Below are 24,414 nucleotides of genomic sequence, written 5' to 3' on the forward strand. Positions count from 1 at the left end.
CGCGTTTTCGGGTTGGTATAAATCATTCACCATAAATGGTTCTTTTAAGTTTATTGGCATATTTTCACTCAAAAAAACGAAAAAACGGTAACATGCTTTGTTAAGGTTGATTTACACCATTTTTGAAAAGTTACAGAAAAACTATTCTATTATCAGGATCTGTCCGGTAACTTTGGATAATCCTTCTTTTAAAATACTCTTTATACCATAAAGTATAAAGTATGTTATAGAAATTATAAAATTTTTGAAGGAATACCTACAGGCATCTTTGTAAGACCTGTTGGAGAGACTAAAGAAATCAGTAGAAAAATTACTGTAAAAATCTCTTATGCAAATCCTAGAGGAATTCCTTGGTGAGTTTTTTGAACAGTCCTTGTGGAAAGTATTGGAGGCAGAAGCATTGGACTGCTGAAGAATTTCCTGGACCAACCCTCTTGTATCTTGTACAACCGTCATTAAAAAAGAGAAGTTTCAAGAAATGTTCTAAGCTGCATGGTAAAAACAGTATGGAACGAGCTCATCATTGTTATGTGACTTGTCCCGCATTAGTTCTTCGTTACGTGTATTTAGACACGATACTTTATAGTTAAGGTCGAAATACGCTTTTCCGGTTTAGTATAAATTATTCATCATAAATGGTTCTTTTAAGTTTATTAGCATATTTTTACACAAAAAATGAAACCACGATGACATTCTTCATCAAGGTTAATTTCCACAATTTTTGAAAAGTTACCGAAAAACTATTCTACACACTTAGATTGTATACTGGGGTCGGTAAAATTTTACTGGGTTTTGGAACTACCGAAAAAGTCAGTAAAATGAAAACTGTCGCCACGCGTAATTGAAAAGCAAATTCCAACATGTGTTATTTTTTATCGATATATGATATAAAAAGAAAGCTCTCTGCAAAATTTCAGTGAAAAATCTTAGTTTTTCGATTTCTATAATATTTTTTAGTTCACTGACTTTAGTTCAGTTCAAAAACCCAGTTTAGTTCAAAAACCCAGTTATTTTTACCGAACAGATTGAGTGTGTATTATCAGGATCTGGTAATCTGGTTCCGGAAATAATCCGAGATTTCTTGAGGTATCACCATCCGGCAACGACCCATGTAAATATCTTTAGATTTCAATTTTCCGATGTTCGGTCATATGCTTTTGGAAATCGACTCATGGAACAATCGAAAAGGTTGTGGAACAGATATGATGTGAACAACTGTTTGAGGAGACCATCATAGTAACTGTTTGTAGTATAGATCCATGAATCGATATCGAGTCATGGAACATCGACTCTGAAGGATTTACCGTACAGCAATTCCTTAATGTAAAATTGTACCATGCAATAGCCTCTCGCTGCGTTTTCTCAGTATTGCATCCGAATTTTCAGTTATTAATTCCTGGAATCAAAGGCGCGTTCGAAACCATGGGTAGGACAATCATTGCCAAATATGTTGTGCACATTGAAGCTAAGAAACATTTTAAATCCGGACTGGAAATTTAAAGTTACTATGTTTAAGGAACTCAAACGCAAAAAGATGTAGGTTACATTTTGGTCGATTTTCTGAGGAAATTCTACTGTTTCAAAGCGTTGTGATATTTTCAGATCATTTATCTGCTCAACAGAAAAATAACATGATTCTTAGAAAACTGGCTTGTTATTTTTTTGACTCCCATACAATTTGTATAGGGTCGGTGTTCCGTTAGTGGACGGTCCCCTATAGTCGCAATAGTGGCTTTTTACGACCGTTTCGCTGGTAATCGTAGCAAAATAATTTTTGACATGAAGATCAGTAGCTATTTATCTAAGTACCATTGACACACAGCTCGATTTTGTTCAAAAAATGATCGAAATAAATAGTTTTGCTTAAAATTTTAGCTCCCTTGCACCTATAGTTAACCTATTGTTCCTATAGTAGCACTACTAAGAGAAACTATTTTGTTATTAAACAAAATAGTTGATAAATTAGGAACTTTTTTACATCAATCGAACGCTTTTGATCTACACTTCAAAGGAAAAATATAAAAGTTTTGTAAAAATACGGTTTTGATTTGTGTTTTGCCTATTCCGTGAGGCTAGTGCTACTATAGGAACAGAAATTAGGAATAGTGCTACTATAGGCACATGTGTTCCTATAGTGGCACAAGCGATAATAAATACAAAAACATGAGTTTTCTTATGTTTTATAACTTTTCCACAAAGCCAAGATAAAAAGCTTTCAGATGATCTAAAAATAATTCCGCAGGCTTTATTTTTCGATTTTATACGAATATTTGTTCTTAGCTACGCGGCTATTGGTACATCGACCCTAGAATAAAAATTACTGTAGTGTTTATCAAAACTAGGTTTTTGAGTGTAGTAGTAGTGTTTATCAAAACTAGGTTTTTGTCACGCCGCATTGCTTCTAACCCTATTCGTCTTTACAGGGCTAGTAGCGATTGAGTTCCTTAAAAATAGAAAATTAGAAACCTCTTGCCAGAAAAAAAGAGACTAAAAAAGTAAAAGAATCCAAAAAGGGGGAAAAGAGTCCAAAAAGGAAGTGAGAAAACAAAACGGAACCTAATAAGAGCTAGGATATAAGAGTTTGATTCTTCATAGCTCTCAAAGACATTCCTTTAAGATCTAAGACTTTTTTTTGAGAATTCTTTGTGACATTACGACATTACTTTAATATGTTATCCAGTGATTTATCCATCGGTTTCTCTGGCACATCCTCCAAGATTCCCGATCAAAACTTCTTCTAAAATTGAATCAATAACTTCTCCAGGTATTTCTAGGGATTTTCTTTAAAATTGTCTTTCACGATCAAAATAAGACTTCAATTAAGGATTTCTCTCCAGAAATTCCTTCTTTAAAATCTTATTTTACATAAATTCCTCCAGCAATTCTTTGAGATTTTCTCAAGTAAGCCTTGATATTTTTAGGATTTAATTCAGGAGTGTCTCCAAGGAAATGCCAAGGATTTTTTTCTGAAAAATAAATCAAAGAAAATCCTAGAGTAAGCTCTGAAAAAAACTTGTGTAAGTTTTGAAGTCACCCTTAATGAACAAGGATTTCTGAAAAAAAAACTCTTGAGGAAGTTGGAAGTTTTAGAAGATAACTTGCTAAGATAATCGAAAAAAAATCAATCAAATCGCGGGATAGTATTTTGCAGGAATTTCTTGAAAAGCATTGGACAAAGACTTTATAGAAATGTGTATGAATGAGCGGAGGAATTATTGTTTGAAAAATTGATGTGGTATAAACTGCTGTGAAATCTTAAATTAATTTTCCAAGATTGCAAGGGATTTTATTGAGATTTTATTAAAAAATGTTTGGTAGAGAAACAGGACATGGAATGCTGAAAAAAAACCTCGAAAAAATTGATTTGTTTGAAGAATTCTTCAAGAAATTTTGGATATCTGTGAGGAAACATGGATGAATTCTTAAAGGAATTCACATGAATGTATGTAGGGTATCTTGAAGAAAAACATTAGTGTAAAGTGGGGCAAAAGTTCGAGTGGGGTAAGAGTTTCTTTTTAAGATTTCTAGCTCAATTCAAAACAAATCTTATAAACATCATGGTGGTTCAAATGTTAGTCAAGTAAGAGACTTTCGATCCAAATATCATAAAAATCGATTGAGATTTGGAAAAGTTATGGTTATTTGTTGTTTTTCGACGTGAATATTGTAGTTTTTGGTCAAACTTTCTTTTCATGGATCCAATTGAAGATAAAATCTTTTTCAATATTTTATGTAAGGGCGTTTCTAGATCTATCATAAGGTTGCTTTGAGGTGTATTAGTTTTTGCATAAATACTTGAAAACAATTTTTGGCAAAAGTTCGAATCAGCGGGGCAAAAGTTCGACCCATGTATGAAATCACGGAATAAATTGCAAATTGCCTAAAATCCACATATTATCTTCAAATTTAGTTAAATTTGTCTGATCGTGTGAAAACTGTCACCAAAATTTTACATTTCCACTTAATTTGGCGAAAAACTGCTATTTTTGAGTATATTAAAATTAACCCGGTTTTGGACAATTTTTTGATAAAAATTTAGTGTTATTTTTCGTCAAACTTAAGTTTACGGCTGGTGTGAAGTATGCCTGTCATAAAAGGATCGATATTTTGTGTTTTAGCCAGCGAACTTTTGCCCCACACTAGATTCGAACTTTTGCCCCACCGGTGGGGCAAAAGTTCGAATAAGACAATCAATTTTGAAACTGTTATAACTTAAAATGGGTAAATATTTTGACACAAGTTTGTACAGCAAAATTATAGCCAATATGTTGAAGGTTCACTGTATGGTATTTGTTTTGTTTTAACTGCCGTTGTTTTCCTGGAAACTTTGATTATACCACTAAGGTCGAACTTTTGCCCCACCTTACTCTAAGCTATATTTTTCAAACACTCAGGAATAAACCTATGTGGATTTATTCGAAAGAAATTTTGTAGAAATTTTTGGAATATCTCCAAAAGTAACAACTGGACAATTCGGTTGAAGGATTAGTGAAAAAATATAAGAGAAAATTCTAAGATAGTTTTGGAAAAATGACATGACGAAATTACTGAAAGTAGTAGCTTTTGAGTTCTCAAGGATCTCTTGGAGACAATTATGAAGAAAATCTGCTAATCATCTTTGAAAGATCGCTGGAAGGAAGAATTTCTGGGATAATTAGTAGAAAAATTTCTCTATCTTCATATTTATATTTATATCAATTTTATTAAATAAATTAAACAAACTGCTTGCCTTTACAACCAGTAAGTTTATTCTAATTTCCTAATCAATTTCTAGATAACAAATAGTTAAACAGTAAAAAGTTCTATGAATCCGTGTAGATTTTTTTATCTTTGCACCGAAGTGACCCAGCATATCGCAAATGTTTCCAGGAGAAACTGAATATGTTTCATCACGCAGAAACTCCATAAAATATTTAGGTGGCATATCTTCAATAATTATTTAAAAAAAACCCTTTAAAATTCGTCATAATCTGCTCTAAATATTAGTATGAATGGTATCACAACATATCGGAAGGAATTTTATCAAATCATTTTTCAGGTATTAAGAGTGGATTCAGCCAAGACCTTCTAGAAAGTGTGCTGTGGAAGTTCTATAGGAATTGCTCTGAAAATCGTCATGAGATTCAGCAATGCTTGGATAGATTATATCAATAATGATCACACGTTCAGAAATCGCTAGCACCATCACACTCGTGCAGTGTATAACACGTATAATCATCCAAAGATCCTTCAATAGTCTTCTGATAATTCTCCATGGATGATCCCGAAACTTCTCGAGAATTACTTCCAGGAATGTGTACATTGAACAGATAATAAATTATTTAATTTATTTGTCACGCTTCTTGCTAATCTTGTATGTTTTTTTTTCGTTGAGTCGTGGGTAGGACAATCCTTTGACTGTTCTACCCAGATGGTTTTGTGCGTAGTAACTGTCCTACCCACTTCCCGCGCCACTGCCTGGAATAAAATTTGAATTGAACAATATAAATTGAAAGTCTTAGAAAACATCCTGAACAAATCCTAAGAAGAGTGTATAGAAGTTTTTCTGTATGGATTCTGAGGTAATTACTGTAGCGGATTTAAAAGGAAAGCGGAACTCCTAGAGAACTTGAACAAGTTTATGTAGAATCTCTTGAACACATTCCTGGAGAAATCCATTGATCCTTTTAATAGTATTCAATAGTAGGGTCTATTGAACCTATGGCGGCTTGGATAAAGATTGTATTCGATAAAATTTGGACACACGCAATTGTTCGTAACTTTTTAGCATGTGGGTAAAAATTATTGAAATTTTGATTGAATATATTTCATTGTGTAATGTTTGCATAGGCTGAGTTCTAGTGAAAATCGGTCAAGTGATTTCAGTGATGGCTTTGAATGAAGAAATAGTGTGCCAACAAATTTTGGCCACTCACTTCGAAAACCCAAACGATGGATCGGAAAACAGCTCGGAATCGCACATTCAACCGTATCTCAAGTGATCAAAACATTCAAGGACCGTAAGACTACCAAGCGGAAAAATGGTGATTGTATGTTAGACTAGTCACTAGTGAAATATAAAGCACGACGCGTTCTTTGAACGCGTGGATTTGAATTCGAAACTTGCAACCTTCTGAACTATTGGGTCATCGAGGGCTCAGTAGCTGAGTTGGTAAAGCACTGGACTAGCATACAAGAGTCGTGCATTCTAATCCCTGAGCACGTGGATTTTTTTTGCCACAACTTCATGTCCCTTTTTTATTTATATTTATTTGAAAGACACTCTGTGCTCGTGAGCACCACTGTGCCGAAATCATAGTTCATCTAAAGCTTCTTTACCGATACAGATCTATTTTCAACTAATCTACATATATTTACATCTACTTTCAATCTCTTCTACTCTTTTACTCTCACACCGAGCAGGTAGGAGAGTGCTCTGCTGTTAATCCAATCAATTTCCATATAACCCATAGTCCATTGCTCTTGCGGTGATACATTTTGCCGTGTTCCTGAATTGTTTGAGAGGCTAGCTGCCTTCGAAGAGGGTCAGTCAGTTTGTCTCAGTCACTATCTGATACAGACGGACGATGGATGTGCTTCCCAAAGCACGGTCCTCCGTTCGGCGTCTTCTGGTGGCTGGACGAGTTTTTTTGTGGAGGGGCTGGGAATCGAACCCATAACCTTTCGCTTATGAAGCGAAAGCGTAACCTCACGGCTACGGACCCCCCTATGTCCATTTTTAAACGCGCAATTAGTTGATGATACACTTTTTATGGCAACCTAGATTTTGTAGATGTTTATCCTGTTGAATCGACCCATCCGTTATAAAAAACGGTTCAGTTGATAGTACCGGGAGGTGTTGGACATCACGGAGTACAACAAAATGTATAAGTTAATTGTTGATGATCCCAACTTGAATTTTTCAATCATGATTATTTGGGGAACAAAATCATTGCTTTCAGTTCTAAAAAAAAGAAAAAATGTCACTAACCTCTTTCTCTTCACCGTCGACAGGAGAATCTTGTCGCTCAGGATCAATATCCTGCGAAAACAAAACAGAAACAAAATTTTGTAGGTCAGTATCAACTGGCAAACATTCCCCCCATCCAACTAGTAGTACCAACCTCCATATCGACGTGCACCAAACCGGTGGAGCGTCGCTTCTGACGTCTCCGTCTCTGGATGACCGCCTGCGTCGCCTGGGCACTACTGTTGGTGGTGGTGGTGCCGCTACTGCTGCCGCCGGTGCGGTTCTCGTTCTCCTTGTCATTCTCCTTGTTCTCCTCACTGGCCTTCAGCGGTCGGACCCGCAGGTGTAGGCTGGCATCGTTCTGACTGCTGGCCACCGCCGACAAGCCCAGTTCCGGTGCCGACGTGGGGCGAGATGCTATTGGTGGGAAAATTAAATTAGTTTCGATTTTGGGACTAATTGTGGGAGTTGTAATCATTTTAGCGCTTATTCAATTATTATAGTTATAGTTTCTAGAAGTTCAAGGGGCTATCATTGTTCAAGCCAAGAAATTTGAGATTTTGCCACCAGGTGACACTAGTGAACTTCATCTAGAAGTTTTCTATGAATTTATACAACAATGAAATGATTCTGGAGTAATTTTGCATGTAAAATTTGCATGGATTTTTCTAAATTACATCTATGATTTTACACTAGCAAATGTTCCACTTATTCTGACCTATTCTGACCATTCCGACATATTTCTTTAGGTATTTCATTCGATATTTTTCATGGAATTCCTTCAGAAAACCTTACATGAGTATGAGCACAATTGATAAATGCATGAAAATCTTCTAGAGGAACTTAACGATGAAAAAATTACCAAATCTCCCACTGTGGGTCGGTAATCTGAATAGCACTTACTGTTGAAACTGCTACTGTCGCCGTTCTGCCTCCGTTGTGCCAACGAGGACATTGAAATACTATTCAGCTCATTTTGTGAGTGTGGTCGACTGTGCGCGGAAGAATCCAGGGCAGTAACGGTACTGCTGCTTGTGGTGGTTGCTGCACTGGTCGGCGGCACGGATGCGTCTTCCAGTTTGAACTAGGGGAAAGTGACGATAGGAAGCACAAATTTAATGGTTATCATTGGTGAACTAAAAGGTGTTCAAAAGATAGACTAGGATATTTAGTTTCAACGAGGAAAGGAAGCATTAGAGTTTCACAGTTTAATAAATGAACATGCAATTTTGGCGCAATTATCTCTCTCCCGTAGCCAAAGCAACCTACCTTGGATCCACCGTCCACTTTCAGCCGCCACGAGGGCCTTCGTTCGGCCAAGGTCGACGGTTGCTGTTGGTGATGATGATGCAGGGGTGACGAAGGCGCACTGGTGTCCTTCCGCAGCAATACTGTACCTTCGACGGCTGCAGCCGGCGTCGTATTCGAAGAGGTGGACTCACTACTTTTCGTTGTCGTTGTTGCAGAGGCGGATGTTGCGGTTGACGTTGGCCCTTTGGAGCTAACGAAGTTCTCCTTATCGCTCTCGGCGTACTTGTTCGCCTCCTGGCGCAGTTTCTCCGCCAGGGTCAGCGAGTTGGCATTGTCGATATCGAACAGGGACCGTTTGCTGGTGCTGTAGGGGCCCGGTGTCCGGACGGTGGCCGTTACCGAGGTGGAAGATGCGGGCGTACCGATCGAAGCGGAGTCTCCTGCCGGCGTTATCGTTGACTTCGTCGTCGCAGTCGTCGTAGTCGTCGTTTTCGTTGAATCGTCCGAATCAGTCTTCTTGTAAAGATTATTGTTACTACTGTTAGAAGTGTTGTTGTTCGTGGTGCTGCTGGAGGTGATGGGAGTTGCACTAGGTACGCTGAAGGTCGCCGTCACCGAAGGGACGCTAGCTTCCTTGCTCTTGCTATCTTTGGCGATCGTTGCTGAGTCACTACTGCTACTGGACGTGATGCTGCTACTTAGCCTCGGAGTAGTGATCGTATACGAGACACTGATCTTGCTGCTACTATCCTCATCTGGGGCGGATGCCGTATCGCCACCTCCCCCTCCGCCTCCACCACCGCCACCACCCACGTCGCCCCGATGGGACTTGATCGAGGCACTGGTGGACAGAGAGCTGGAGGGTGGGGCGCTGATGGTAAAACTGGCCGATACCTGCTGCTGTTCGGCGGAAGTACTGGTGCTGCTAGACGATGAAGGAACTTGGCTGCTTACCTCGGAGGCGCTGGCATCCACCGATGGGACGCGGTCGTTGACGAGAGTGGAGGACGATGATGTGGACGTGGTTGAGGGCGTCGATGCTGTTGCTGTAGTGGATGATGGGTCGCTCTGTTGATACGAGTGGATAAGGGATTTGTACATGTAAGCAGGATGGAAGGCGGCATTCGAGTGGCTTTTGTTTGGTGAAGGATTATCTGTGATTTAAATGGTGTGGTCTGTAGATTGTCGATTCATATATGCGGTGAATGAGGAGAACAATGTCGCAGATGGTGAATTTCTTTGTCCATTGCCGTTGAAGTGAATAACCTCGAATGTAGGTCAAGGTCATTCTTCTGGCGTATAAGGTTGGTAAACCAGATCGATTATAGTACTTACTCTAGAATATGTAAATAAAGAAGATTTTCTCTTAATATTAGTTTGAAGAGTTAATTGCTGATTGAAACCAAAGAACTCAACTAAGCTCGTATTCCAGCTAACTTTCAATGTTCGGCAGCATGTAGAAGAACAATTCTACAAAACTTGATACTATGTGTTTGAAGTTAATGCTATGTGCTTGTGGACTTCGTAGCCGTGCGGTTAGTGTCACCAGGCATTTAGCCGCATCGTGCTAGGGAGTGTGGGTTCGATTCCCGCCTCAGGCTGGTAAACTTTTCGTGAGAAATGTTTTCCGACTGTGCCACTGGGCGTTGCATGCTAGTCCGTTGTCTAGTGTGGTGCTTCCTTCAAAGGGCAAAAATGCCCACTGGAAGCATTAACGTGTCAGCGTCTTAAAACAAAAAAAAAGTGCTTCAGAAGGGAATTAAAGCCCTTGATTTGATTGAACCATATGTTGATCGGTTCGGTATTTCAAGACTAACAATTCAAAAGGCCTCATCTCCAAAAAGTAAACAATGAGAAAAATGCAATCTTGTTTTGTCAAACAATAAATCAAATTTAAATTATGAATTTAAGCATTGTATGTTATTTTATCGTCCAGAAAGTCGATGGATAAACTGATTTATAGCTATGAATATTCATTACTATCATTTTAGCAAAAAATCCTGCTAAAAAAACGAGTCAAAGGAAATGAGGCTTTTATTTCACCAAAAGCTGTGCAGCCCTTTTCATTTGTGCCCATAGACGCCGGCCGACGCTGATGAGGCCAGTGAGTTGACGCCTTTGTTTACTCTAACATGTGTTGAGGCCTTCTAGTTGTGGCTTTTTTTTCATCATCTTCTTATGTGGCCTTTTGAAAATATTGCAATTGAACGTTATTTTTCATGCAATTGAAACCGAATCGTGTTTTTGTTGATAATTTGTGAAGTACAGACAGGCTGACACAGGTATTATTAGGTAGTATGATACAAAATACATCAGTCTACAGGAACCCGATAATGTTCGCCGTTTAGACAACCACTGTATAAAATAATACAAGGAGCAGTCGCTCCGTAGTATAACCTGCATCTACTTAGTGAATTTGGAACGTTTTTCGCAATCTACATTGCAATTTTGATGTCTGTTTAACAGGCCTCAACTGAGGCCTTTTTGAGAAAAGGCCGCATTTGCGATGAGTATTCTGGTTAGCGGAAAATGAGATGGGGCCTTTTAGAAAAATGTTATTTTTTCAACTTTTATGCATATTTTTAAATGACTATTGTATGTTTTAGTAAGAATAGGCTCTTATACACTGAAATCAGCAGAAAACCGATTTGTTTACATTTTGGACTTGAGGCCTTTTCAATTGTTGGTCTTGATTTAAGATCCTAGGTGTGACATTTTGCTAGGCTATGGATTTTCTTTTGGATTCTATATAGATAAGGAAGGTATTCTCAATAAAAATGTATATCATCAAGAATCTTTTTGAACATACACTTTCCTGGATTTTAGGCATAGGGTATCATCTCATATTAATAGAAAGATAACTAATGCACTGCTGTCAAGCTCATTGGTGATTCCCAATAAAAATATTGGTGGATCATTGGTGAAATCTTTTCATAAATCCTAACGATATTCTTATTCCTTGCAAGATCTTTGGCACGTAGTGAAATTATCTTTAGCAGATTATGATTACAATTATTTGCTCAATTGACTAGTTAAAAAAATATGATGTTTACTTGCAGATTTTGAATGTGATTTTTGACGAGTTATTTCTAGGTATATAAACCCTTAGAATACTCTAGTAAATCTGCAGAGGATTTATTCCAGCTAGTTACTGTTACATTTTGGGCAAAGTTTAAAAAAATGTAAGATGATCAGTAGGTGAGGCTTGTTTTTCAGAAGTACTCAAAACCAAATATTCGAATGCTCTTCTGAATTCAAATCACATAAACAGTAAAAAAAGTGAACTGTGGGAAATTTCTTTGACTTCCCTAGGCATAGAGTATCATCGTACCTGCCACGAATGCGAAAATGGCAGCTTTGGCAAAGAAAGCTCTCAGTTAATAACTGTGGAAGTGCTCATTGATGAACACTAAGCTGAAAAGGGCTCGGTCCTAGTGAAGACGTAATGCTAAGAAGAAAAAGAAGAACCAATTTTCTTTAGTATTTAAATGATTTTTGTCAAATGATGACAAAGACCGCCAGCTGAGGATTGCGTACTTAGCTGGTAGTACAGCCTGGGCTCTGCTGTCCTTCTGACATCAGCTAGAGCGAGGATGTGCGTTTCGAGCGTCTGTCCACCAAGAAGGTGCGGCTCAAACAGCATCTGTTCTGGCATCCAGCGTCAGCCCTACCATCGTGATGTAGGTATCGCGACCCTGGTAAGCTAGCACATCGAATTTCTAACCTACCACGAAAATGGAGAAAGGAGCAATAACGAACGATACTTTCGGCAGCTCGGCTGGCAACGAAATAAAGACTATAATTGGAAACTCGGCACCTGGAATGTCAGGACGTTAAATGAAACCGCACGAGTGAGTCTTTTGGCTCGTAAATTTCAGAAGGTTGGAGCGAGCGTGGCTGCTATTCAGGAAGTAAGATGGCCTAGATCATGAGAACGTGAATTCAGGGCAGTGGATCCTACCACCAACGCAGCTTTCAAATACAACATATACCATAGTGGTAGCGATAAGGCAGAACATGGTGTCGGATTCATAGTGATCGGGAAGCTGATGAAGCGTATTTACTCCGCCACAACGGCCTAAGATTAGTAACTTTCGCCGCTAGAGGGATGGCCATCAGCAGCACCTACTTTGCACGCAAAGACATCCGAAAGCACACCTGGATGTACCCACGTGTAGCAGTCGAGTACCGCCAGAAGTTTGATAAGCGGATAAGGGGACGTATGCGACAACCTCAACAGTCTGTGCCATGAGCACAGCAGTGCGAGGGGATAGCAGGGTGGTCACCAAATAGTCATTTTGAAATTCCAGCTTTTGATGCCTATCAAAAATCTCTTTTATATAGGGTAAATGCTGGCTTCGGCACCCTGAGGGTATTTTCGGCAGCACTAACTTATCGTCCTTGTCAACATTTATCTACGGAACAAGAGTTAACTTCAATGTACTCAACATATTCCTTGAACTATAATCTTCCTTGTGAATCTCATCTTTCACAAAAATATTATATAACATGGGTTTAATCATTAAATGAAATAAATGCATACGAAATTATCGTCATTCGTGAGCTGCCGAATAAAACAACACAAGAACTGCTTAAGAAAAACTCACCACTTTAAACGGTCCAATTCTCCGCTCCAATTCCAATTTTTTCACAAAAACTACGCACCGATCACTTATGCACTATTGAACTTTCGATTTGTATATAAAGCACTCGAAAATACTTAATTTCAATGCTTCAAATCACAAATTAAAATTAATGCACTTTGATTTCCTCGGCAATCACTTTTTATTACTGGACAAGGTTGCCAGGAAACCATATTCAATTGCGGTGTATTTATTATTCACAATTTAAATTCATAGGAAAAGTCAAACAGAACTCATTAATTTATTGGCATTAGGCAACAAAGCATGCATTGGTAATAATTGAGCCTTTCAATACTTTCCTTATCTGCGTATTGTAGCGCATAAACATCAATATACTGAGAAACATATGAAACATACGTCTTTTAATAGGTTAACTATTTTGGCAACACTCCTGTTGTTCTACAGGCAATTCGCGACTACGAAGCAAAAAGAGATTTCACAAAGCACTCGCACCAACGAAAAACCTCGTAAGGAACTGTCATCGTGTACGTGAAAAAAAGCAAAAAACATCCCTCCTTGTTTTTCTCACATAAAACCGAAGTAAACATCAGCAGCTTCGTAGTCGCGAATCAGAGGATGATGTTTATGCGTCAAGTCATAAGTGAATGGATTTGCAAAGGTTCTATTTTGATTGTCTCATACACTGAGAATAATATGAACGCAAATAAATTTTAATTGTAAAGTTTGGATTTTGATCCGAATAAGTCGATCGAACAATATTCGGAGAGTGCTAATCATAAACCAACAAAAAATCGTGAAACATCGCAACCGATTTTTTTTTTATGTTACCATTCACTCTCTCGGTAATAACATGGTGATAGAGCATTCAAAAGCAGCAACCTTTACAGACCACAACCATATCGAGCCATTAAGCGAATAGTTCAATTCACGGTGAAATTATTTACCTTTTGCATTTAAAGAAATTTAAAAACAACTGCGCAAGTACCGTCGTTGGGGGTGAGATTTGGCCCAAAATGTGTAAGTCCTCATGATTTAGTTGTTTATATCTAAACAACTTTCGCAACTTGCATGATATGTTCGGCTGAATAAGAGAATACTTTGCCAATGCTGAACAAATGATTGAAATTTGATTATTTTCCTCTAAAGTCTGATTCGCTGCTGACAAGTAATTTCTTAGCCTATCTTAATGCATGGGAAATTCCTGCAAGAAATCGATCAAGGAAGCGCTTTTTTCTGATCGTAGTACGCAGTTGAAAAGAGATGTCAGTTCAAACGGGAGTTGCTGTAGAAAATTTCTGCAAGGAATCGGCGAGAAATTTCTTTAGCGATTCCTGTTCAGCAGCAAATCAGGCTTAAATAGGAAACGTATGAAAATTTGCCCAAACTCACCCCTTCGAAGGGATGACATTTGGCCAAACAAACAACACTCAGGAAAAGGAACTATCGATAAACATAGGAACCCCTTATGAAAATTCGCCACAAGACATCGGATTGAAATTCATAAATTTACGTTATAAAACCGAAATTTGAAAACGACAAGTTTTCGCGGCATCGTGGAATCGCACCAAGAACCTTACGATCAATAGGCTCGTGCGCACTCCCCTTTTCTATCGACGCCTTAATGTGGGGTGATGCTAAAACGATACATACAGCTTTCGTATTGCAATATCGTTCCATCATTTTTAAGGCAGAATATATGAATTTATATAGTCCGGTTCGCTGCGTGTAGAATAGATACGCAATAAGAACAAATCTAGAGAATCGTGTTCCTTTCAAATTTTCTAGAGCTTTCCAATATGATGGATGATATGATGGACAGGAATGTGAGATTTCTAAATAGTATTCGTCCACCTAAAAGCGAGATTATCTGTGAAGCCTTAAAAGTGACAATTTAAAAAGGCCTTTTTCAAGCTTTTTTCGATGGTTTATTCAAAATAAACTACTAGTTCTATGAATCTAATATTTCGATGGTACAGTCAACCTTCATTTGTTGCGCTAAACCTGTAGCCCACTTAGTGCAAGACTTTGACTAATCGGGCTGAGTTTCGAGTTGTCAAATTACATAAAACAAACAAACGAAGCTATAAACATTGACAAATTGCGTCTTATGTCAGAAAATGACGTTTGCCTTCGTTTTAGGTGGGCTATAGCCCAACTAACGGGAGCCCAATTGAAACGTAGCCCACTTAAAAGATAATGCAACGAACGAATTTCGACTGTAGTTGTAGATAATTTCAAGGATTACCACGGTTACTATATTGAGAAGGTGATATATTCCGAAAACTGACAGCTACTTGATGACGTCCTTCCTATCCATCTCGAACAAATTTGTGAAAAAATGATCTAGTGATCCTGATGGTATATAGTACGAAAGAAGTGAAACCAGTGTGTAGCAAGTGGTGAGTTACAGTCGTCGGCACTAACCAGAGGACGGTGTGTCCATCTTTTTCTCTTTTGTGATTTCTTCCTTTCTTAACGACAAAAGTCATGCGTCTTGTTTGAATGCGGACGGATGGTGTGGATCAGGAGCGAATAAAAGGGATAATATTCCGGCGCTCATTTTAAATCAACATCCAGCGGTGGCAGTAACGCGCAGACAATATTACGCGCAATTCAAACGCAATTCTGAAATACAAATTATACAATAATTGCGTTCCGTACATTTTCCTTGCGGAGCACAATATTATGAACCAATTAACAATGACGTCACGCTGCACGTTTTTGGTTGATTGGTTGGTTCTTGGTTAGAATCGCACCTGCTGCAAGTTTACAACCATGGCATGTCAATTTTCACAGCCGAAATGCTGCCACAGTAAGACTTGATACAAAAAATATTCGATGAAATAAATGAAAACGAAATTAGGCTGCGTCCATTTATGATGTAACGCTAAATTGTTCAATTTTTGACCCCCTTCCCCTCCGTAACGGTCTTTGTATGAAAAAAAAAATGTATGAGCCGCAACATTTGAGCTTACTTCCCACCCCGCTACAGTTACGTAATATGTGGACGGCGCCTTAGTCTGCACAAATTAAGTGGCGTTTTGCATTCAATTTGATTCTTTGTTACTGTATTTATAACTGCAACGCTGTTTTCAGTGTAGTCTGTATTTTTCTGCATTGGCCCTTTCAGCGAGTAGAACATAATGAGTGACGTAATTTCAGTCATTGTCAACACATGCGAAAAGTAACCAATACATAAGTTCGTTTTTGCACGGTTTTGGATTGCCGAAGTGAACATTTTTGTTGCCGACAATAGTAATTTCATTGCCGATAATAGAACAAGTGCCTCGTGACTTTGGCGAGGAAAAACAGATGATTTAGAGAATAAAATAGTGTTATGTGTATAATAACCAATGAATAAAGAGTGCTCAAGTGTATTTCAGGTGTCTCCTGCTAATTCCTGTGCTTAATGGTTGTGTATAATTGCCTTTTTCAAAGTCCAGCTACTTAGATTGCCGAGAATACGTAAGTTCCCCTATGATAAAAAAAAAACACATTTTACGATGTTGTTCTGAATGTTCATTCTTCTTAATTTTATTGCATGTTTGATACCATGATCGACGGAACCCATGAAAAATGAAAATATGTTGAGACACTGATGCAATAATTACAAAGATATCATATAACAAATCAAGCTGTCCCAAACTGAGGGACAGGAGGTGCTTAACCAAAATTGTAATTTGTACATATTTACTTCAATTATGGTACAAAATAAATTCATACTATCAAACTAGGATTATGTTCGATCATGTTTGCGGGATCCAAAGTATTTTTTCATATTCAAAATAATTACTAAATAGGCTCAAAATTAAGAAGATACGTCAATTTTTTAAAGATTTTTAAACTTTTCTACTTCTTTAAAAAGGCATCAATATTTCAAGGATGTGTTATTCTACACAAACATTAGTCTACATAAGAGCTTTCATTTCTACTAATACACCATCTTGATTGGACCATGATTTCTCAATGTTTTGACTTTGTTCGATATTGGGTGCTGTCTGGCACTGGGGGATCTCTCCCTATAGTGGAGCAAAGTAGACAATTTCTACAAGGAAATTAAATCATTATTGTTTGAATGTCCAAACTTACAGATGCTTAATGGCAATATCATCAAACATAATAACTTTTTCAACAACTTATTTTAGGTCTTTTGTAGATTTTCAGCTAGAGGATGTTCGTTCAAAATGATTTTCCAAGTGACCATCCCAAATACCCGGGTTTTCCCGTCTTTTTCTCGGCGGTTTCCGTTTTTCCCGGTTCGGTGGCCACCCTCCATAATACGGTTTTTCCTGTAACCATTCCGGTGCTCCAAAAAGATCAGAATAACCGTGCATTCATCCTTTTGACATTCAATTATAAAAAATCAAAAATGTTTGGACACCATCCATTAAGTTTTTGAGCATAAATCCGAGTAATTTCATCAAATTGTCCAGATTGGCCAGCTTCCGGGACTTCAAGAACCGATTCAGCTATGCTGCCGTTCTTTGCATATTTGTCCTGTGAACCTTATGGATTACATGGAACATGGGACAAGTAGGCAACATGTGCTCTATAAAAATCCTTTGTTATTTTTGACTTGACACTTCTAGATTTGCGTCGTTTATTGAAATTGTGTCAAACATTATATTCTTTCCATTTTCATCAGTTCCAAGGACACGGTGTTTTGTGTTTTGTTTACTATTAGTTGTACTAAAATAACTCAATTCAATTGCCATTCCTTATTTTAAGTAATGTAATCCCGATAATTAAAAAAAAAAATGTCGATTGAAGCTCCTAATCCTACCAACGGAAATCTTCCCTTCCGTATCGTCTATGAAGTTAATTCGGACTCCCTGTATCTTCTTTAGATAACGTTGGACTTTAATTCGTCGTTTTTGTTTTCTCATAAGAGCGTTTATGCGAACGCGACAAGGTATTTCGTCTAAACGTAATTTCTTCTTCCAAACGTAATTATTGATTGATTTATTTCTTTTATATTGCTGCTTTTTCCCGAATCTCGTTTTGCCCAACACCAGTTCTCCAAAAAGCTCCGTTTTGGACATGCACCTTATTTAGTTGGAACTGAATGAATGTCTTTTTATCGTGTTGATTCCACCTATGTTCAGAGTTAATAAAAATTGATTATGTAACTCATATTATTAACCACTTCGGTGTACGTTTTCTATATGCCTACTTTTTGCTCATAAAACATATATTTTAGTTTGGGCAGGTATGATTCTAGGACAAGACAAGTCAGCTCAAAGGAGACCAAAGAAAATAATTGGGTTCACAAAGTACTACTTTTACATCGCTGTGTTGAATTGTATCAGAGTAGTTTGTTGTAAGTTCAAAAATAGATGTTTGTACATTTTTCATGAAATCTTAAACAAATGAAATTTGTTTTGAATCTTTTTTCTAGGTATATGTGATATTTGAAATTATTTTAATATGACGTATACTGCCGTGAATCGCAAGTCAGTCCCATCTGCATTTTTGTAAAAATTGAGTTGAGTTCAGTTTTCAACATATCTTCCAATGCTCTTTCAGCTGCACTAATAAGATAACAAGATTTGTACGGAAAAAATAGGAAAAAACACCAAGTCAAATTGTCCCATAATAAAAAGTAACCGCATATCAGTCCCACTACAGATTCCCGCACCGTGTAACACAAAAATGAACCGTGTTTTGATAATCTTTATATTTTTCTCAGAAAGATATCAAAGTAAAAAGCAAATTGTGAAAGTTACATTAAGATTTGAACATGTTTAAATCTTCTGGAATTTTTTGAATATTCGTATGGAAAACGAGTTTGAAAACTTCACAGCCCATTTTCTCAATGCCTACTTTTTACAGATGGGACTGACTTGCGATTCACGGCAGTAGAATTCCCTCCAACATCATTCAAGAAAGGACTCAAAACCTAGGGATGGTTATGAAAACAAAGTCATTAAAAAGTAAAGAAACTGCGAAATGCGACTGACTTTTATCCATTATAAAAACTGTTGTGACGGCATGACAAAGCTATAAAAGAGAACTTTTATTTGAATCCGTTTGAATCGTAACTTAAATATTCAGTATGTTCCAAATCCGTTTGAATCGTAACTTAAATATTCAGTATGTTCCAAGTTGTAGTATTAAACTGGAATTTGATTTCTACAAATAAGTTTGATTTATTATTATATTTGTATATAACTCTTACACGAACAGATACACACTACAGACATTTATTCTCCAACTGCGATCACTGTTTACAATACAAATGTACATTTGAAAATGGGTCATCTTTACCTAGATAAAAAATAAACTCAAACGAAATGAAAAAAACTCAAAACACACCGCTGTTAGGCCCTTTTAATGTGATTTTAGCTCAAGCAAGGGTGTTACTTTGTCAGGCATTCGTTGATGTACACGTAATGATGGCATTAGTGGTTGGTACGGAACTTTCGTAAGCCTGATCAGTAACTAATTGGTGTTTTTCTTATACTGTTCGGGATAAAGGAATTTGGGCGGCCAACAAAATACTTACCCTTACTTGAGTCAATTCGCAACTCGTGTGGTTCGAGGTAAAAAGGTAAAGGGCGCTTTATAACAAACGAAAACTGAATTTAACAAAACAATAACTTAACAAACTTAAACAACTCAAAAAACAGAAAATCCTTTCACCAAACCAAAACCTTTCATAAAAAACTCAAAATCAAATAATAAACGGTCCATTGATGGAGGACCGGCGTGACCGACGACCAGCGGTGGCCCTACTTACATCACTGCTGTTGGTGGAGTTCTTCTTCTTGACCAGCTGCTCGGCGCTCTTGATCTCGTCCAGGGTGACGCCCTGGGTGGAGCGTCGCGTTTCGCGGACCCGCTTGGCGTGCGCTTTCCGCTGAGTTTCACTCTCTTCGTCGCGCGTCGGTGGCACGAAGGATCTGCAAATAGTCACATAGAGGTGAGGTGAGGAATGTTAGCAATGGGAGGCTTGCGTTATGGTGGTTTGTACTGGGGTTGGGCAAACATCGAAGACAACACGCCTCAGGACAACCGGGCAGCACTGCGCAGCCGGTTGTCTTGGACGGATTAGGGACAAAACGTCGAAAGACAAAACGTCGAAAGCCAAAACGTCGAATGCCAAAACGTCGAATCCCAAAACGTCGAAAGGGACAAAACGTCGAAGAGACAAAACGTCGAAAGCAGTTATTTTTCAGGACTAGCGTTGCTAAGGGAAAAAATGGTTGCGATGCGAACGGCGTTTGAAACAGCAAAATTTTCACTTTTCATCAAAGTTAGCATGGAGAAAAAATTTCAGTAAGATGTCAATTTCACATCCATTTCTGACCAGAGAAGAAGCAGTGAAGCACTTTAAGAAGCAAAATCGCCGCACCTTTGGATGCTCATAACGGCTAATGAAGAGAATCTCAAGAACAGTGTAAGGTGCACAGGGGCAACTAAAAACTGGTGGGGCAAGATGAAATTAGAAAGCTTTGTACATGATTTCTATAGATTTGAGTAGGTGTTTCATCCCTAAAAGTGTATTTCGTTTGGTAGTTTGGTGTTCCTGTATCTAACATTCTCATCTTCATGGAATTTCACTATGATACCTTGCCATTTCATCTTTCCCCAGCCGTTTAAACTCGCACCGGTGAGCTTACATTTTTCCTTTTTTCTACAATTCGTGGGCGAACTAAATTTTAATTTCCACCAAAGCAATATGTTTCGATATGTGGGAATTACACCTGTTTTGTATATATGGAGCATGAGAATTTTTCTATAGATTATTTGGTTTTATTGAAACATTATTGTTTACCCCAAGGGGCTTAATTTTTTTTATTCGTGGATATTTTACGGTTAAATAACTTCTCAAAAATAGATGTACCAGTTAGCAATTGTTCGCAGGTAAATTGGATTTGCTACTGGTTAAGCTATCGGTTGATAAATAATTCATTTTTATGAAACACACTCATTTTTTGAAGAAGCCTTTGACATCAATTTTATCATATATACTATTTAACTTTTGATAATTATTGAATTCTTTATTCTTTAAAAAAAATACTCATTCTTTTATCGAATAGGTACCATTGAATCGATTTAATAACTTGCTTTACCAAAACATATGTTCTTCATCAGGATTTTCATTTCATGAACATTTCAGAATTTTTTTAATGTGTACTATACAATTGATTTCTATACATTTGACAGCATGATTTTTTATAGAGATCGGCTATAGTCATATCGTTTAAACACTAAATAATAAGTTTTGGATATTTTTAATTTGATATTTTTGGTCTACCTTCCAAGACCAGCCAAAACTTACAAAATTACGATGATAACATCGGAAGAAAAGTATTTTTCACGGCCTTAACTGTTAAAACATTGTTAAGCGTTTGGATTTGAAACTACATTTTTATTGATTATCTCCGCTTTTCTTATTAATCAAGGTCAACGTTTTGCAAGAAAAACTCGTATTTTTTTTCTTTTCGACATACTGCACTTTAGACGTTTTATCCATTCGACGTTTTGTCCCTTCGACGCTTTGGCATTCGACGTTTTGGAATTCGACATTTTGTCTTTCGACGTTTTGTCCATTCGACGTTTTGTCCCTTCGACGTTTTGTCCTTTCGACGTTTTGGCATTCGACGTTTTGGCATTCGACATTTTGTCTTTCGACGTTTTGTCACCCAACCGTCTTGGACTGTTGTCTTCGTTAAAAAGGGTTAAATTGCAGCACACAACATTCACAGCATTCAGAGCATTTTGCACACTCCTGAAAAGTAAAAAAAATCCTACTACGGTGAATGAGGAACGAGGGAAGTAAGCGGTGAGCGTGTAACGAGGATCGTCATGATTTCTTGGTGTGGGGATGGCTGGATCATTCTGAACCTTTTGCTAGCTGAATACCACGTTGTTAGAACAATTACTGCTTTTCGGCTTCTATTCAGCTTACAAAGTCGGAGGCATAATTTCGTTAGCTGTATCAAAATGTGAAGGAGGTTAGTATACAATGGGAAGTTTCGTTGTTGTTCGAATCAACAAAAATCATTAGAACCACATGCTTCACGACTCGCTACGTTGCTTTTTAGTTTCGTTCCACTTTGGGCACGACAAGACACTGCAATCGATTCAGTTAACCCGGTGATCCACAGATTGTTATTATAAAAAACAAATCTCCGTCAATTTTGTGCTCACTAGTCGATTTCAATCGTTTAACTGCATGTATGGAAAAAATTAAAAGAAGGAAGTGTTAGTTTTTTTTAAGTTTTACTCAGTTAAGCTGTAGAAATGTACTGTTGAGCATAGATTTGACGGAGTTGTTTAAATATAATAACAATTTGGGGAGCTTATCGTGGTTATAATTACCCATTCAAAGGAATGGAGCAATTGTTTCGAAATCAAACATCGAGTTGTGTTAACAACGACATAATACCACACACGAACCAGATCAGATCAGGTCCAAGAAAAACTGCAACGACAGGCAATCTCTCAGGACACTCTTCTATCGAGAAAAAGCACAACAGAAAAGAAAAACGGAAAACCACAACAAAACGGTGGGTAATAGTTACTTGAAAAAGTTTTTGAAAATATTTCCCGGTGAGAGCTTGTTCGTTGAGGTCACTACGGTAGGCGGCGGTTGTTGCGAAGGTGTTGAAATGCTGTTGTTGTTGTTGAAATTGGAAGCAGCGTGATTGTTGAGGGCGTAGTTGTTGTTGGAGGCGGACGACGCGTAGAGCGGGGCTACGCTCTTAACTGTTGCGGGTGCTTCCGCCGGTTGCGACGGTTCTTTTTCTGCTGCGGCGCCGGACTTTGCGGATGGGGATTGTGATGGCCCTTTCGTTTCCGGTTGTTGCGCTTCCTGTTGTTGTTGCTGTTGTTGCAGCCTCTTCTCGTTGAGTGACGAGAGAAATTTATTGCGCTCATTATTAATCTTCGTCTTTTGGGCTTGTTCAATATATTTTCGATTGAGTTCGAACAGGCTATGATTTTTGTTGACCGCATTGCTGCTGGTGTCGTTCTTGTTATTATTATTACTATTGTTGTTGATGTTGTTGTTGTTGTTGGTAGTGGTGGTGGCCGCGGCGGTGACTTCAACCGGCGGTATGGAAGGACTATTGGACGTGGTGTGACTGTTCTTGTTGTTGGCAGGTGTGATGCTGAAGATGTTGCACATGATGATGGTTGCGACGAAGGACAAGTATGAAGTTATGAGTCACACATTCACACAGTTTTCAATGATGAGAGTGAAGTCGACGGCGATGGCGAAGAAAACATTATTCAACATGGACGTAACAGAAGAAACATAAATTGTGGTTGAAATTACGAATCAAATGGTTACAAAATGAATACAAAATCGATAAATTAGTGCATTGATTTGAAAAAAAAAAAACAAATATTGATAGCTATATTCAAGGTCAATTATAGGGTTACACTGAAACCTCCATTTATGTAAACTCGATTGTCGCAGTGTCAACTACGTAGTGTTCACCAGAATTATAATGGTAACCTGTGATAGCGTTATCTTTGCTATTCAAGCTCATGCGTTGTAAAACAACTGTTACATGAGATGTTTTATATATTTACGCATAACAAGCATTGGCCTATCGGAGGTTACTATAACAAGTTCAATAGAATACCTCCTTCCAAGTTCAACGATTGATTCATGCTATCCAAAGACTTTTTCGAGCACAGGCCTTCGAACCTACAAGCATAGCCAGTGATTCCTCGAAAGATTTAAGTAAGGTACATTACATACTCACGCAGACTCTTACAAACAATATGTCTTTCTTATTTTTAGCTCAATGGCTTTCTAGAGTTATCCAAGAACTGCGTTGAGTACCAAAGTACCAGAGGATCAACAAGCACAACCGGTAACACTGCGGAACACGGTTTTGTCTCAAGCACCAAAATACTGCTATTTACTTAATTAAGGTTTGCTGAATCCATCGCCGTTTTCAGAAACATCATAGCACGTCTAGATTTTGAGATATTGGATGTGAAAAATGCTAAATTTGACAATTTTGCATGCAAGTTTGCCAGCTTGTAAGGTAATTTATTTGCTTAATTTGCCTCAGAACTCATACTTCATGTGTATAACATTACTTATCAACAAATTTCATACAGTCGCCTCTCCACATCTCGATATCGAAGGGACCATCGAGATAGGGAGTGATCGAGACATAGAACGGATTGAAAATCAATCCGTTGCCAGGAAAATCAAAAACAAACAGATGTCATTTCGTCTTTGCAAATTGTTTTGAATCTCTAAAATCTAGTCTAGTAACCTTTGATAATGAGGATATCGACATACGGAGAGAAAATTGGGAACGAAAATCACATCGAGATAAGGAGGATATCGAGATATGGAGAGTGAAAATGTATGCAGAGTGAAGGGACCGAAAAAATTATCGACATAGGGAGAAATATCGAGATGTAGAGCATCGAGATGTGGAGAGTCGACTGTAATATTTTTGATTCTCAAAAGTTATTTTTTGATGGTTTAGAAAAGTATTGTATTTTGCCATATAATAGAAACGAAGAGTTTTGTATGGCGACTGTTGAGTATGTTAAAAAAATCGATTTAATAGAAACTTAATCGTGCGATTTCAACCTAATTACAGTCAACTCTCCCTTACTCGATATTGAAGG

The 24,414-nt window shown here is 37.8% G+C and overlaps 1 protein-coding gene across 16 annotated transcripts in view; it reads right to left on the reverse strand.

Moving 5' to 3' along the window:
* The window catches only part of LOC5576767 (protein phosphatase 1 regulatory subunit 12A), a 260,984-nt gene that overhangs the window by 70,045 nt on the left and 166,525 nt on the right, over window positions 1–24,414 (reverse strand). For 15 of the 16 annotated variants that reach the window (XM_021841245.1, XM_021841244.1, XM_021841246.1 and 12 more), the window contains 6 exons: window positions 22,335–22,922; window positions 19,544–19,706; window positions 8,219–9,268; window positions 7,853–8,033; window positions 7,104–7,366; window positions 6,971–7,021 (listed from right to left, as the gene is read on the reverse strand). In XM_021841245.1, the coding sequence (XP_021696937.1) occupies window positions 6,971–7,021; window positions 7,104–7,366; window positions 7,853–8,033; window positions 8,219–9,268; window positions 19,544–19,706; window positions 22,335–22,922 (2,296 nt within the window). The remainder of the gene's footprint in view (window positions 1–6,970; window positions 7,022–7,103; window positions 7,367–7,852; window positions 8,034–8,218; window positions 9,269–19,543; window positions 19,707–22,334; window positions 22,923–24,414) is intronic. The other variant, XM_021841250.1, reaches the window with a different exon arrangement.

Source organism: Aedes aegypti, chromosome 2 (genome assembly GCF_002204515.2).
Source record: "Aedes aegypti strain LVP_AGWG chromosome 2, AaegL5.0 Primary Assembly, whole genome shotgun sequence".
Classification (NCBI taxonomy): Eukaryota; Metazoa; Arthropoda; class Insecta; order Diptera; family Culicidae; genus Aedes; species Aedes aegypti.